The sequence below is a fragment of the Ischnura elegans genome, chromosome 7, assembly GCF_921293095.1.
Source record: "Ischnura elegans chromosome 7, ioIscEleg1.1, whole genome shotgun sequence".
Classification (NCBI taxonomy): Eukaryota; Metazoa; Arthropoda; class Insecta; order Odonata; family Coenagrionidae; genus Ischnura; species Ischnura elegans.
Genome location: NC_060252.1, coordinates 77,337,829 through 77,354,973, shown reverse-complemented (window position 1 = coordinate 77,354,973; position 17,145 = coordinate 77,337,829). Strand labels below are relative to the sequence as shown.

Below are 17,145 nucleotides of genomic sequence, written 5' to 3'. Positions count from 1 at the left end.
TTTGGGTGGTCTCCGCTCTTGCCTACTCAAAATAGTCGTATGGTAGAATCTACTCCTGTATGAAGACATTCAAGGGCATAAAGGCTTTGTAAAACGCTGTTCGAGTAACAGCGTCAAAAAATCATACGAACAATCCTATCCGTTGTTTTTGACTCTTAGACTAGACGCTAAGACATACCACATTGAGGAATTCTCCAGCCGGCTACCAAATGTTTTGTCAGCAACTGCGCATATAAAAGGGTTTGCTGAAGTAGCCATTTGTGAAGATGACGTAAGAGATCTCCGAATTTGGCGAGGAAACAAGTTGCAAGTACGTCCCAGGAACTGAAATAATAATTTAAGATTTTAAAATTATCGAATCTATAATTTTTTAATGCGTTCTGAACCATTCACCAAAAACTGTTACCATTATTTTATTCTTTTTATTTATCTCGATCACCCCCGAAAACAGCACAATGAGGCCTTTACTTCGGGGGTTTAAACAATCAGCAACGGACGTTTACACACACAAAAATATATGTTGTACTATTTAATCACCACACATAATACTAAATATGTGTGGTGATTAAATAGTACAACGTATATTTAAGCCTTTATCCCATGCAGGCCGATGTTTAATTAAGAGATAAATAAAAAAGAGAATTAGAATATTAGAATATTTCCATTTGAATGTTGCCTTAATTTCAATGGTATCACGAATGATATCCCGCTAGAAATACTTCATTATAGAAAGATTCGTTTTTACTGCAGCTGCAGCACTTTTCCAGTAGCACCAAACACAATCAAAGCTATCGAAAAGCAAATAAAATATTTTTCTTTTGGCTACCGGATGTAATCACGAAAGAGCAAAAGCGGAGGCATGAAAATAATACGGTGAGAAGTTTGAAACACGCATTCAATATGCTTACTTTGCCAGATTTACGTAACAGATGGGAAATCTTGTTGGTGGCTTGCTTTCACCGTACATTTTGACCAAGCATGAATATCGACAATGTTTCCTGACATTTTCCAGGAATCTGGCCGTAACCAGCACGGTGAGCGGTACCCTGACCCATAAGTATTCATAACACAAGCAAAAGTTTCTCCTTGACGAATAACAAGGTACCCGCATCACGAGTTTAAGCGCTTCAAAGCGGTCGTAACTTGATTTCCCCACGGCCGTGAATTCCAACTTGGCCACAAATCTCTGCACGGATGCAATCGAGCAACGTACGTGCTCAATGAAGAATCCTTGCAAGGGAAACAGTTCTCCGGACAAAGGTCTTTAAGCAGCAACCCAGATTGGTGCATTGTGGCGCGTAAGTTGCCCACGGGAAGTAGTATCTTTGAATTCATGGATCCTATTCCCTGAATTACTCATGCGTTGCCCCATCTTCGCCTTCCAATCCACTCAACAGAAGCCACAACAAACCCATTGACCATCAATTAGACACAAGAAACCTCAGTTCCCCCGAAGAATAACGCCGTTCTGCCTTCAGTATCTCGCAATCGCCGTCAAAGGAAATCCTGCTCAGGACAGGGTTGCCTGTGTTTCTAATAGAATAACGTCATAAAGTGTGGTCTTATGATTAGTTCACATTTGTTCTCATAAAAACAGCTTTCGATAAACAATGGAAAAATTAACTCAGTAATTAAATGTTCTCGAAGTTTGGACTCCTTTGAAAATGTTACAGACGATATTTCTCGTTGCATAAATAATGAATAATAAATAAATAAGAAATTCCTGCTGAAAAAAAATTATTTTGTTAATTCTATGAACTTCTACAAAGCGATGACCGAAATTGTCGTTAAGATGAAAAAGCTATAATATCAAGCAAAAGTTGAGGAAGAAAATGTATTGTAATATTTTGGTATACGGTCGCATGGAAATGAAGGACATTAGAATAACGAATATTTAAGGATATCCTATGGTATGCGAACATGGAATGATAGTGAAAACCAAAGGTGAATACCTATGTAATACAAATAGATCTATGCACAAATCAAGAAGCAAGCAATCTAATACATGTCTCTACACACGTTTTGATGATCTTTTGAATTCATAAAATTAAAAACATTCCAATTAAAACGAGGTGAGATGAGAAATCTATGCTAAAATCCGGCACTTTATCCGTACAACTATTGGTTAGTAGTCAGCTGCGGTAAATATGAATCAATATGCATCTCTAAAAACCGAGGCGGAGCTATATAGAAGAGCAAAACTTAGCATTTTGAGCACAATAGAAAGTTGGCTGGAAGAATTAGGTGACAGCAAAGAAGCTATAAATTCTCTGCCTACGAAAGTAATTGAAAATTTTATGGACACTTATGTATAATGTATAAGAAATTGAATTGACTCAGTACAGACTTATATCTTTTGAATATTAAGGATAGGAATTGGTGGTGAAGAAACAATTAAGTATAATAAGATTTATAATATATTTTTGAGTAGGAATAATGGCATATATATCATTAATTTTCATTCAGGGCAAGTCGAAGCGACTCTAAAAAGGCAAAAGGCTCAGTAACAAAATGGAAATGGAAGATAAAAATTTTTACCCAATTGAACATAGTGCATTCGTCGTCATACATGCACCAAGTTTTCAATCTAAACCTTGGTTCTGTTTGTCTTGATAATGACGCTATAGCCGTTGAAACTAGTCGAGAGAAAATAAAAGTTTGTGGAACAGTACTTGGTTTTTGTTTTACCATGAATATATCTTGGTCATTTAGTAATTCATTAACATACTTATGTCAAGTGCAGTGCTAAATAAAACCATTGCATGAATTACTTTTTAATATAGCTGTTAACTATTGATTCGATATGTATTCTAGAGAATCATATAACCTGCTAATATTACCGTGCCTATTACTTTCCGCTCTCTCCCCCTAAAGGCAAAAATTCCCTAAATTTCATACAGATAAGGCGTAAACTATTTTATCTGTACTATCAAATTTGAGAAAAAAGTTATTCCTATATTCGAACGACAATATTTAATGAAATATCTCATCGTCCAATTCAGACATTTATTGAGGGCTTTCATTTTAAATTCCTATTATATACAGGCATTCTTAAAATTATTTCAACCATGCAGTTAAAAGAAAAAAAAAACTAAACTCACGGAAAGCTACAAAAATAAAAACTGCCGGTTCTATACAGCAAGTAGATGAGCACCATTGGTAGAGGTAAATAACTTTCCAAAGTGAGCATTGTACGGGTGATAAAAAGAAGATGAATTGACATCTTCAAAGTTTCTCCATTAAAACTTTTAAGTCTCTGTAATCCTTCTCACTCTGCTGTGAAAAATTCAGTCCTTGCATGAGAGGAAATACTCCGAATGTATATGCTCATTTTCTCCTAGAAAATGCAATATTTTTGCCTAGATAACAATCAAATAACTCGCTAATATTAGAAGCTATCGATTGACTCGTTCTATTTCAATATTTTTGTTCCAAATATTTTCAAAGATCGATTAAAAGAATGTTTAATATGAATACTTTATGAAGAAAAAGGGAGTTTTTACTGGATATTTTGACTGAGTGAATAAAAAATAACGAAGTAGTTCCAAAATTATGGATGCCATCCGGTAAAATTCTTGCATCTGAGACAAATATTCCGGAAGATGTGCGGATCCCTCGCAATAAACCTCTGCTCACGGAGAAGACTTATGGACCAAAGTTCAAACCCTATCGCAAGGGAACGTCCGCTGCTCCACTTTTTCTTTTGAGGTTAATGAGGGGTCGTGCCGAGGAAATGAGTAGTTTCATTAAAAATTATTTTCGTTCCTCATTCAAAAATTATTTACCTATAACTCCATAATCGAAGTCACTTCCGTACTGAAAATAAATATTCCACAACGCCCTCTCTGATGCAAGACAATATTTGGTCCCTAAAATAATTTGCCTAATTTTACAACACTAATTGATATAAAAACAAACATGTTCCTTGAAAATTAGCGCCGATCACGAATTTTAACTGATCATTATCCTTAGAAAATCAAATTAAAAGCCATTATTTGTCTTTGAAAAACAAGAATTTAATGGTAGGGAAACAAATTCGTGAAGGAACGAAGAACCACTATTACCATGGCATAGTTCTTAGGTTTCCTCCACAATTTTATTTGGAACCTCCACCATTTTCTTATTATAATCAAGGTAAATGTAAATAAGGAAGGAGAAAAGAAATTAGGAGCATAGGAACTAAAAGAAAACATTTCAAACAGCATGATATAGGATCTACAATCTGATAAAATTCATCCCTGCCATCTATCGTGGGAAAAAAACATGCAGCAAAAATTAAACCTCTGCCCAGAGTTAACATTCATCTGAGTAATGAGGTAGTTAGCAACATTTATAGGATTCTAATGAGTGTAAAATTTCCAATATCATATGATTCAGAGCTGGCAGGTTGAAATTCCTATGTTTCTTACAGTACACATTATACGTTTATGCATTCTTGCTTCCAGTTGTACCTTGTAGCCGCCCTCCTATGAAGTTTTCTCTTAACGTTTGCATTGACTTCCCCAATTGCTTAAATCAACGTTTCCATTCCACTGAACGACATAAAAATAATTCCGTAATAAAAAAGCTACAAACCCTAATTCAGTGTAAATCCGAGTACCGTATAATTAAGTGAAAGACAATTTCGAGTATTTCCGTTTAGATCCTTAAAATCTGAACATTGATACAATCTGAATTATGTAAGCTGTGTAAGTATCGTTTAAATTCAGCCTATAGCATCGACTATAAAGTCAATTTACCGTTAAAGTCGATAGTATTATATTTTGTTCCCTCAAAATATTCAGAAATATGCTAACTCTAATGGCGATCAATGAAACGGACTACATCTCTAATATTCTTGATTAACAAACATTCAAAATCACGTAAAAAATACGTATACGACATGTGACAGTGTTTATAAAATCAATTTTCGCTCCATTACTGGTGTCGTAGACCATTTAAGAGAAGGAATAAAGTACTTACCCATGGTAGGCCAGGAACGACAGAAGAAAGAAGACGCAAGCCAACACATCCGCCCGACCAACGATTCCCGTCACCTGGAGAAAAAAAATAATTATTGGAAAGTGCAACAACACTGGGCTAATTCATGATTTTATTTATCTAATTTACCCCCGAAAACAGCAAAATATGGTAATTACATCGGGGGTTAAAAAAACAAAAGACGATCACACACACACACCCATGCTCTGAATACGAGGCGGGACTCACACCCGGGACCTTCAACATTGATGCGAGGACTTATCTACGCCGACAACGAGGCCGACAAATAAACTACAATTTTGGAGAAAGAATGGACAAGTAGGTAAAAATCTCTGATAGTTTATTTACCAACTCGTTAGTTTAAATATTATTACAAAATTTTGTTACAGAAACTATGGCATAATCGTAAAATGTATTTGATGAAAAACTTTTAATAACGTTATGTAAATATATTAAGTGGAATATTTTAACTCAGTAATCAAACAATTGCGTAATGAATGAAAGATACGTGCAGAAAAGCACTTCAATATAGCACATTTTTAAAACTCCCCGGAAAGTTAAAGAGACAAGTCAAATCCTATGATGCATTTAAAAATTGTGCTGTTTGAAATCGTATACTTAATATTAATAGCAATCGCCTTACATCAGGAATATAATAATCAATAATTATGACCATATCTTTAATAGCAACACATTTCCGTTAAAGGGTTAAGTAGCGCAATACCTTTCAAGACTATGTATAAACCAGTCCTTCAGAGCTGTTCCTAAAAATCAAGACTACGTCTAAACTCAGTCCTTTAAACGCCTTGATAAACACCATCAACCTCTCAGCCTTCTCTTGATTTAATATTTTACCGTTTTCCTACGCCGTAAAATATTTCTCATCTCATGACACTGAGCAGTGATACATAAAATGAATCTTCGAAGGGATTATATGGAGTATTACCATATGAGAGAAGACCGTGTAATAAACGACCATAAGAATATCTTACGAGATATTTCATAGGATCTCTCTTGTGCAAGGAGCGATATTTTTTATCACTCTGCCTTTTTATTGCAAGTTGAATATGAGGAGGAAATTTTATGCTTCTCTAAAGATATGAGTAAAAACCGTTGAAAAAATGCTAGAGTATGATTACAACAATAGAATCTCCCGGTAAGGCTTCAGCGTTGCACAGCCTCCAAGTTTCTCTCAATATTATCTTCTCCTACTACTGCTCAACCAATTTCTTCACGTTTCTTCATCATCCCTCAACTCTTCACGTTCTCATGTCCATTAAATATGAGTATATGGCACTTTTTGTGAGCATCTCGACTGCACCGCCGTAAATGCCGTATGTTCAATGAGCTATGCTAAACAATATAATATCAATGAACTGCATAATAATTAATTCACATTGAAGTCATACTAGTGAACAACTTAAAATGGGGTGGGGTACATATTGCATATTAATAGGAATTGGCAAAGCTATTGCATTGAATTACTTGCATACTAATAGATATTATTATACTATTCTGCCGATAAATGTCCATTCATGGAACGATACCCGCCCTTTGTGGACCGGTCCAGTTTGATGAGATTCCAAGGCTCAGTTAGCTCACTCCATGTTTTCAGGGACGAGAGAGTTGGTAGGGTTTCCCAGTTCCATTCCAACAACACAATAAGGTTAATTTACCAAAAACCTCAGAGAACTTGTTAGTGAAATGGTGAATTACATGTGTTTAAAGTCTCGTTTTAATGCTCAAAATCAATAAAGCCAATCAGGAAAAAGTACAGCACATGAAATAAGTCTGGTAGACCGATTCATACTCGCCATATCTTCCATGACTTCACAGTAAGGGGAGTTATATACAGTAGAACAATCGACGGACCTATAAGTCACTATGCTACCAACAGCACAAAACCTTTTTAAATGCGAAAGTTTTCTCAAACCTAATCGTCACTAAGAGCCTAATATTGCTTGAATCAAACATAAAACAGATATCAATGCAAAGTAAATCTTGAAGATGGTAACGTCCTGAGCAGTTTATTCTTATTTCGTTTTTCAGTCACTCCTTCCGCTTTTAGCTTGTTCCCCAGGGCACGTCTCAGGAAATTATTTATTCATGACAAAGCGTTTTTCGGAAAGAATTAATTAACTCGCGTATAATTAATTATGCAAGATAATACATAATTAATCACGTAAATCAAACAGAACTCAACTCGAATGAATTGTATTCTGGTGTAATATGCTATCTTATGGGTGAAGAAATGCACCTATCCTTTGAATCACCACATTATTGATAGGTCCCTACAGAATATGTCGAAAACTACGCATTTCTACGCTTGTTCCATTTTATTCAAACCGATGTTTACTTTTACCTCAGCCTCAGAGTCCTTCAGAGGTCGAGGAATGAAGGTATCCCTCAACCTAGCCTTGTGGCAAAATATTTCTCTTCCATATCAATTCTGTCTGCCCTAAAGATAAATTGTATTCTAATATGAAGTTTATTTCGCCTTGGTTACAGATACTGCATACTTCAAATATGCTGTGTGAACATGGGCGACGTTTACATAAATTGCCAGTGAAAAATTACCACTGCAAAGGGAATCAAACTAAAGATCTTTCTGGCCGAGTACACTAGGTCATTACGCTGTTACCATGTTAATTCACTTCCAGAACAACGGAAGGCGAAAATACGTAGTCCCAGTCTAGGGTCATGGGTATATTTCACCACGGGCAATCATTTTGATTAATATATAGGTACTCCGTTTAACAAGTAATCTACTGGTCAAGAAAGGTTATCTAGGAGCATTTCGCAGATTGGCCCTTCCGGTCTTGCATTTTTTATCCGACATTACTCTTTAATTCACATTAAAGATTATTTCACTCAATCCATATATATATTGTTTTTCTTCCCCTCCCTCGCTTACATAACATTATTCCAATTGTCTTGTTTTTTAACCTTCTAGCGGGCGCGCTGGCGTATATAGTACGCCAATCTCCGAAAACCAAGGATTTCAACATTGTAGGTACATTCTGATTTATAATGGCCTCGTGTATTCTTACGATGTACTTCGACTGTCTTTTGTGCTATTTTTCAAAGCTCGAAGTATTATAGTTAATTTATTTTTAGACCGGCAACACCCATGGCGTACAAAGTACGCCGCTCGACCGGCCGTGTACCTGGTGCTTTGCTTGTCTTGAATGGCCACGTGTATTCTTACAATGTCATTTTGACTGTCTATAGTGCGAGTTTTTAAAGCACAATGTCTTGTAGCAAATTTTTCTTTGATTAGCAAGAGGAACCCGACACCCGTGGCGTATAAAATACGCCTCGCGACCAGCCGTGTACAACCTGTGTACCTTTATACCTGTATCACCTACAAATGTACAAACAAACTAATGTGTACAAATAAAGCTAAGTCTAGAAAAAATCGAGTATTATCACTTGAATGCTAATGTGGTGGACAAATTATTCCACGCGACCTGTCGTGTTAAAATATTAGGCGCGCCCGCCCGAGGGTTAAAAATCCCCTTGCCCCTCTTTAATCGCTCCATCCAAACCTATTGTCTCCCTCATATCTCGTCTAGTAGCTTCCTCTCCTCAACCACCAAGTCCGGCATTTTATTGTTCATCCTCCTCCTCTCCGCCCACTACACCTTCTTCATCCTTCGCCGCACCTACGTCTCGATCGCCTCCAGTGTTATCTCGCTCTTCTCACAGTCCTTGTTTCCACACCATGAAGCGCCTTACTTCAGATCAGTCTCTTCGCTTGCACATTCTTTAAACTCCTCCTTTGCCAACTAAATTGCTTTCTGATATAACTAGCACTATGAAACACCCATGAAGAAAATTCAGATTAAGATCTTCCCCTAGATGTCGCTGTAAATCAGTTATAATCAGAGTCCTCTAGATTGCTCTCTCAACACTATTCTCTCTATTATGTGGCAATATAGAGGACTCTGGTTATAATAAATTTCATAAGATTAAATATTATCAATTCAGCCACAAAATAATTAATTCACATTGAAATCATATAAGGTAACAACTAATTTTGAAATGAGGTACATATCGGAACAAAGAAGTAATCAGCAAAGTTATTGCAGTGAATTACTAGCACAATAGTCATAACTTGCCATAAACTTGTGAGAATTTGGGAATAAATTGGTGCATCAACTCTACTACATCGTTGAATTAAAAAATAGATATTAAAGCCCATAATCAAGCTCCCTGCACATATATTTTTATGATAATATGGATATAATCTCTACCAGCACCACCAAAACTTTCAATCATTCTATCAGATTATTAATGAGTTCGTGTCAGTCTCTCTAATGTTAATAATATTCAGTATAAGATCTTCGCATAGATGTCGCTTTTAATCAGTGGGTTGACATGCGAAACGATAGGAATACGCTGAAGGATCCTTTATACATCCTCGTTCCCTGAGGAGTTCCAGAACGGCACGCAGCCACGTTCCCCCATAAGAGGAGATCCCAAGGGCGGTGTCTCCTCCTCCAACTTTGCCCTCTCTTCTCTCCACATCTCGAACGCCTCCAATCCTCTCTTGCTTACCTTCCTCACTGTCCATGTTTCCGCTCCGTGTAACCATACAGTCCAGATCAAGTCTATTCGCATGCCTTTTTTTGTAACTCTTCCACAACGATCCTCTCACCTGCTTATTATTTTTCATGAACACCTCCTTTGCCAAATTACTAAATGCTTACTAACTTGCCAACTAACTAAACTCTCGTCCTGATGCGACACTGCGAAATTTACCCTTTTAGAAAGTTCAGAATAGAAATCTTGCATTGGTTTCGCCGTAAATCAGTGATAATGAGCTAAATTAACTCTTTCTTTTTCATGACAGCCTCTTTTGCCCTCTCAATTCACTTCCTGATGAGGCAATGTGAAATTTACCCTTCAAGAAAATTCATTGTAAAATTCTCACATAGGTGCCATTGTAAATCAGTGCGTGGAAATGTGACAAAATAGGAAAATGCAGAAGGGCCGTTTGCATCCACGTTCCCAAAATAGGAAGAATAAACCACACATAAATATATGATATAAAATCAGCTACATAATAATTAGTTCAATTTGAACTCATAAACTTATGACGCACGTATTGTATAGAAGAAGAAATCAGTAAAGTTATTTCCGTGAATTAACAGCACAATAATGAAAATCTGCCGAAAATATGTAGGAATATGAAAATAAAATTATGCATTACATTATTTCAATCCTCGTTTTAAGATGAAACCCAAATAAGCCAGTCAGGAAAAAGTTAATGGAATTGATATTAATATACCAACGGTGCTGTTTGTGATTTCGCTCTCATCTTGGGAAATGCATTATTGATAATAATACCAGATGTTGTCATTCCTTACATTTTTCCTCATAAGCTGAATTTTCTGCTTGATATTGATTTTCTACACTTTTCGGAGTCTAGATAAAATCTCGAAGAGGGGCACTTTTGAATTCCGCAATCAATCCAATTAATGCTTGAAGAAACCATTTTACATTCTCTCAATTCGTAACCACCTATCGATGTCCATCTGAAACTTGATGAAATCTTTCTATACTTTCTAAATTCGATGAATGCAATCCTTTGGTCCATAAATTTCCCAGAGGTTGATAATGTTCGTAATAAGATCTTCACATAGACGTCGCTGTAAATCAGTGCGTGGACATACGAAACAATAGAAAAATGTTGAAGGGCCGTTCTGTCATCCACGTTCCCAAAGGTGTCCCCGAACGACACGTCCCGCCCATAAGAGGAGATCCCACGGGTGGAGTCCCCTCTTTCTACTTCACCCTCATTTTTCTCGCACGCCAGCCTCCCCTCCCCGAGGGGGGCGGGAACCCACATCTCTCTTCCCCTCCCCTCTCTTGCGCACAACCCCTGCCTTCTCTCCCGACCTGAGCCTGTCGACGTCGACGAAACCGTGCGGAAGAACCCTTATCTAGTCCCGGAGCACGTCCACGAGGCATTACGGTCCCGCGAGGAAGGAGAAAAGAAGGCGTTAATATATTAATATTATCTCCTTTATTGAAGCAATAATGGGTGAGGAAGCCGTTTTCAAGATGGAGTAGAGCGGGGTCAAAAGGAGGGGGTCAGGGGTGGGGAAGAGTGGGGGTTAAGGAGAAGATTGGGGGGGGGGGGTAGAGGTTGGAGAGGGGCAGAGGAGGGGATAGGAACGTATCTTAAAGGGGACGAAGGGGTAGGTACGCCTTGAAATATAGCCATAAGGTCTTTTTGATTGTGCGTAATTAAAATTTTGCGAAGTATTTAAATCGGTACTAACCGATTCTTTCATTTAGGTTCACCAGTATAGCTACACTTCATTCTTAATATTGATTAGTACCTTGGTGCGTAATCACTTAATGCAAAATTTTGGCCGACGTTTCGGTATATTTTTATACCGAAAATAATTATTTGCAAGAAATAATACTGAAAATTCGTCGAAAAAAAGCTCTGAAAAAGGTAAAAGAATATAATACTGAAACGTCGGTCACAAATTCAGCATTAATTCCAAAAAGTCAACACTCCACGATACCAAACATTATTCACAATTGAGGTCAAGAGAAAGGATAAAAAAATCAATTTATTCTTGATACTGTATTTTACACAATTTCAAATATTCTCAAATTAAGAGAGATATGCTGGCAAACAGAAATTAATAGGAATCCCCGAACAGCAAAGAGTTGTTATAAATGTACATGTACAAAAGCATTGACACATGGTACTCAGTAAGCCCATTTTCTTTTTTTTTTTCTTTTTTAAAGGTTTTTGTACTAAAATCTCTTGCCACACTCCCATAGAGGCGGCTTGCAGGGTAGTATGTAGATGAAATTAAGAGTACAGCAGTATCATGATCCGGTCAACGCGAACCAGGCACGAACAATAAAACCGGCCCTTAAAGTTACTTCGGGGAAGACTACGCGAGACTTGCCTTATGTCTTTGGTGGAAAAAACTTAGGACTAACATTAAAAAAAACTAATATTCCAGCGAGATGGAGTGGAATTTGTCTTCATTTGAGTATCAAGGTGCGATTTTCCACGAAATTACTTTTTTTTAAACCTGGGTTATAATGTTGATACATCCCTAACCCTGAGAGTTATTATTGAAGAAGCAAAACCCTTTTCTAATCAAGAAGTCACTTTTGACGAAAATTGTGTATTTTTATTTCAACATTAGAATTCATTTCAGTTTAAATTGATTATCAGCATTTTAGCCTTTACCCAGTCAGCATTGAAATCTGGTTTGGTTTTTAAGAATAAATGCAAAATTTGTGGCCGGCGTTAAAGTTTAATTTATACATTTTTTCAGAGCATTTTTACGTAAAAATCATAAAAAAGCTCAAATACAAAAATATCAAATTGACAAAATAAAAAATAATATAACATTAAAATAATTTAGGATAACTGAGTTACCCCGTACAGTCACGTAAGAGTTAAGCTCATCTACGCCGTGGGAATCGTAATTATTGGGGTATATTTATTTATAATTAGATCATTCTACGCGTACTTTACTGGAATTGTTTGTAGTTAATTGATGCGATGACTTGAATACGTATCTATTAGTAATTCGGTGGCTTTATACGAGTTTTATGACTAAGGTTGATTGAAATGATCCCTTAGGGAATCGTACCCTTTTTAACTGATTGTAACGGTCAATAAATAGTTGGAGTGAAATTAATAAATTGTATTTAATTTCCAAATGGATTGCAAAAGGAAACCGGCAAAACCAAGAAGGAGCAATGAAGAAGCAAGGGGTACCAAAAAGCAGACAATGCATGCGCTTTAATGGCTAGCAGGGAGGGAGTTGGAAATGAGCGTAAGGAGAATAGTGCCTGGTAATAAAGCAAGGAAGGTGAGTTTGATAAGAGGACAATAAAATAGTTTCTCGAGTCTTGGGGGTAGTAGCACGGTGGGAGGCGAACCTTAAATCCTTTTTCACACCACCCACCATCATAAAAATGCTTGCGGATGAAAAAGAAAAAACACGGGAGCTTTGCTCAATTTCTTGGAAGGTCGAGATGGGTGTTGGAAAAATGTGGGATGGGGAGAAGTTTGACGGGGTGGTTGAAAACAGTTGAGCGCTGAATATTGGCGGCGTGGTCTAGTAGTCCGCCTCACATGACGCAGGTAGCGAGCCGATCAAAAGCGGCGATTTAATAGCGGCGAGGCGGTAGGGTTTTAAATGCTCGTTCGACGAGGTGGGGTCTTATCTTTTTCATTACAGCCACCAAAGAGGTGGTTTCTAGCGGAGAAGCCAAAGGCGTCCGACCGTGCTGGTAAGGGTGGAGGAGGAGCATAGGAGACCAAAACGCGAAACCCCTTGTAACAAACCAGCCAGATACCTCATTCGTCTCATTCCATACTCCCCGTGAGCACATTGCAGTAAAGGACTTATCTTCCATTTTTTATGTCCGCAGACTACTTCGCCTCCCTCCCCATCTCCTCGTTCATTCCACGCCCATTTAGATTGCTCGCGCAGATTCAACAGCCTTCCTCGCCTGTTCCCGCCACTCGGGCTATTAAAGTGAGGTTTGCAGCACGTACAGAGGTGTGTGGTGTAATCTTAGTGATTTTCTCTCACAGGATACCGCCTACTAGATTTGTGTGCACGTAGACTACCCAGCCAACACTTGGCTTTTAGTCAGGGGATACTGTTTCATCGTATGCTATTTGGAGGAGACGACCTACAGCTCATGTATGATCTTAGGTTTTCCCGGAATACCAGGTGCAGAAAAGTTTCTCGGGTTTTCCACCGGTTGATTTTTCCATGTCTCCCGACGTTTCGTTCGGAAGATGCCCTGAGGATGAACAGCAAGTTGCTACTCGAAACATCGTTAGACATGGAAAAAATCAACTGATGGAAAACCCAGGACACTTTGCTGGACCTATAGCTTAGGTTACTTCAGCTTTGTGGGAAGTGAAGAGAGAAGCCTGTTGTTTTCTATATCCTAAACTAAACGAAAAGAGTCATGTGAGCCACGGCTAAACCTCCTATCCGAAGGTCAGATTTCTGCATCTGAGTATCCCGCCAAACAGTACTCCAGTAGGTGTCGGTTGACCACTCAGAAACCTCTGCCATAGTCGGGATTTGAAACAAGGCCTTCGAGGTGTGAATCTAACAATCTAGCTGTTCTATCGCCCCTATTGTTTCATACGTCGAAACATTATAAAAATTTAAGCTTAATTTCGTTAAAAAAAAGTCACCCCCTGCCAAGAACCCTAGGTATGGCTCGCAGGTTACGTTAACGCAGACTCATATTTTGTCAGGGCGTCGCAGTGAGATGAGCAAATCCTCGGAAAACAATCATTTTTTGGCCCATCCAGTGACAATTTTTCATCCAACTTCTGCTCAGAACTTTCCACGGCTCAATAACTTACTTTATATTCAATACTTAAGTTAATTTTATAGCAACACTGTTGGACTCCACTTTTTATCATCTAAGGATGTATCAAAATACTTATCAGAATAAGATTATGGGTTGGTTCTAACGAATAAATAAATGAAGTATAATTTTTACGTCATATATTCCATCTTCGATCATAATATTATCGACGGAAGATGCAAACTAGGTTCACATTCTTTCAAAGAGAGTTCAATTAAATGTTAATATTTGAGAGTAAATTACAGCAAACTGTTGGTGACGTCAAGTACTTAAGCGAAAAAGCAAGAAAAACGTTCCTTTGGGGCGAGGCGATTGAGCTTAAGTGCTAAACGTAGTCCTCTTCCATTCTCTGCCTGGTCCCATACACGACGATACGCTGTTGTGCTGTACTACACGTGCGGAAGCAAGAGATTTCACCGAGCTTGCTTTCGTGCATGCCTTGAGTAAATACGAGATCCCAGTTTGCTACTTACACCCAAGAAGGTGCTGTGTAGAGGGAGGTGGATTATCTCAGTGCCCCGCGGACTAAATGTGCATTGCACAGAAACAGCACTTGCGAAAATCGGATTGCGGATTAGTGAGAGCACACAAATGTCTAGCATGAACATTTCATGTTTTAAGCCTAATGATAACAATCTTAAAAAAGGCAGTGATTTGTGAGGCTTGGAAAAATTACCATCGGCTTGAGGTAGCTCTTAAAAAGAAAGCACAGCATGTAACAAGTAACTTTACCAGCAGTCAGGAGTTATGGTGCAATGTATTTTCCGCCAAGAGTGAAATATGCGATGGGACAATCGTGTGGCTCACCCGGGATTCGAACGAGGATTTCCCATCTGCTGGTTGCGTATGCTACCAGTTACACCAAAAGCTTTGCAAAGCGAGTTCCGAGTAAATCAAATGATTTTTTTCAGCGGATTTCACCCTTGGTGTAAAATGCATTTGGATGTAAGGTCTGGTTCCTTTCCAGCGTTTGCTTGCAATAAATTTCCCTTTAGGTTTCCGAACCAAGGCAATTTGTCCAGTTTCCACAAAACGTTGATCCATCGTTGCCGCTGTGAATTAATATTTTGTCTTTAGTAAGAAAAATATATACTAGTAAAAATTAATACATTTATAATAATTAATTAATCCCTGAGTCACCAGCCACTACGAGCATATTATGTAAATTGAATTGAGTGTAGTTTGACCTCGCAGAGCCATGCTCAAAAAAGCGGGACTTCAAGTGGACACTTTATCGCCGTACACTTCAAAATGACCTGAAATAAAGAGAGTGAAGTCTCGGTATATTAGGCAACTGAATCATGATCACCACTGGAAGTAAGATTTATATGACGTCAATCAAAATCCTTAACTCATCTCTCATTTCAGGACTCTTCGGTCAGCGCTCTAACCACTAGATACTGTGGTACGTACTACTGAGCGAATGGCCCATATTTCCTGACAAAAATATTGTTTTTCTCTCTCTTAATTAGAAGAACATACTCTCCAAGTAACATATCATACACTTAAGAGTACTTCATAATATTGGGAAAAGAATATTGACATGTCAACATTTAAAGTTTTCAAACTTTGATTGTCAAACATGTAAATGTTAAAAAAATTAACCAACCGGATAATATTGAAGTTAAATCTCTTTAGGAAGCTTTAAGCACAAAAAAGTGGTCAAACATCTATATGTCTATTTATTCCCGAAAAAAATTAAACGCCGTGTATTTTCTGTTCACTGAAATTAATCCTTTGAAAATACTCACAGCATTTTTCTTCAATATAAAATAAAAACGCTTCAAAGTCTGTTTTTTTCAATATGTGAAGAAAATATAAATACAAATTTAAATGGAATCTGAGAGGTCAAGGGTCAACTCAAGTAGGAATTGGTGCGCAGCTCTAACACTAAAAAGGTTTTACATTTAAACTTAGGTATTTCAAGCTGTTAAAATAGCATCAATTGAAAATGTGCACTGAATGGGTGAAAATCTGAGAATAAACGCAGTCTGGCCTGTCGAAAAAAAAGGCCATCTTCGAAGGTGTACTGCATTCTGTGAAGCATGCAATCTTTCCTCGAGCTACTTCTTCTCCTCCTTCCATCGCTCACCAGCGCACGAGCAAAAATAAGTCCCAACCGCGGCAAATCACCTTTTTTTACTTATACCTCCCTTCCTTGATCGGAGCAAAATCCGGTTTTTCCCCAAAGGATGTTGAAGGTGAGTGACTGCTACGTGCTTCTTCTCCCTTCAACGATCAAGGAAGGAATAAATAAAAACATTTCCTGGAAGGGTGAACGCTCTTAAAAAAATAACCCTTGTTACATCAATAGTTTCATGGTAGTGGACAGGTAGGGCGGAAGAAGAGGTTTCTTTTATGATTTAATGAACTGATGTAAAAGTTTCTTCTCCAAATCATATGTGCTTTCATGTTTATTCTCCCAAATGTTTTAACCTCCACGGCATCATCCTTGGGTCTTTAGTCACAGAATAACGTATTTCTTTGGTTACTCAGGTGTTAAGTCATCTGGAAAAATTTTGTGTCATAAAAGAGAGCTAAAAAATTGAGTTTCCATTCATTCTGATTCTATGTGCAGGCAAAATAACTGTTATTAGAAGGAGCATACAAGAATTTTGCTTATTGTCTGGATTTATCCAGTTATGGAGGAAATGATCCTAAAATTTGGCCTTATATCCTTGTAACAGTCATGATTTCACCATATTAATGCCAGTCCAGCAGTCTATTACAGCTAATTTAATAATTAAGATTCATATTTTGAAAAAGCTAAACTTT

General features: G+C 37.7%; 1 protein-coding gene across 1 annotated transcript in view; it reads right to left on the bottom strand.

Moving 5' to 3' along the window:
• LOC124162150 (protein O-mannosyl-transferase TMTC1-like) overlaps window positions 1-17,145 on the bottom strand; it is a 956,057-nt gene that overhangs the window by 533,248 nt on the left and 405,664 nt on the right. Inside the window, exon 3 of the mRNA XM_046538572.1 lies at window positions 4,963-5,036. Coding sequence (XP_046394528.1) covers window positions 4,963-5,036 — 74 coding nt within the window. The remainder of the gene's footprint in view (window positions 1-4,962; window positions 5,037-17,145) is intronic.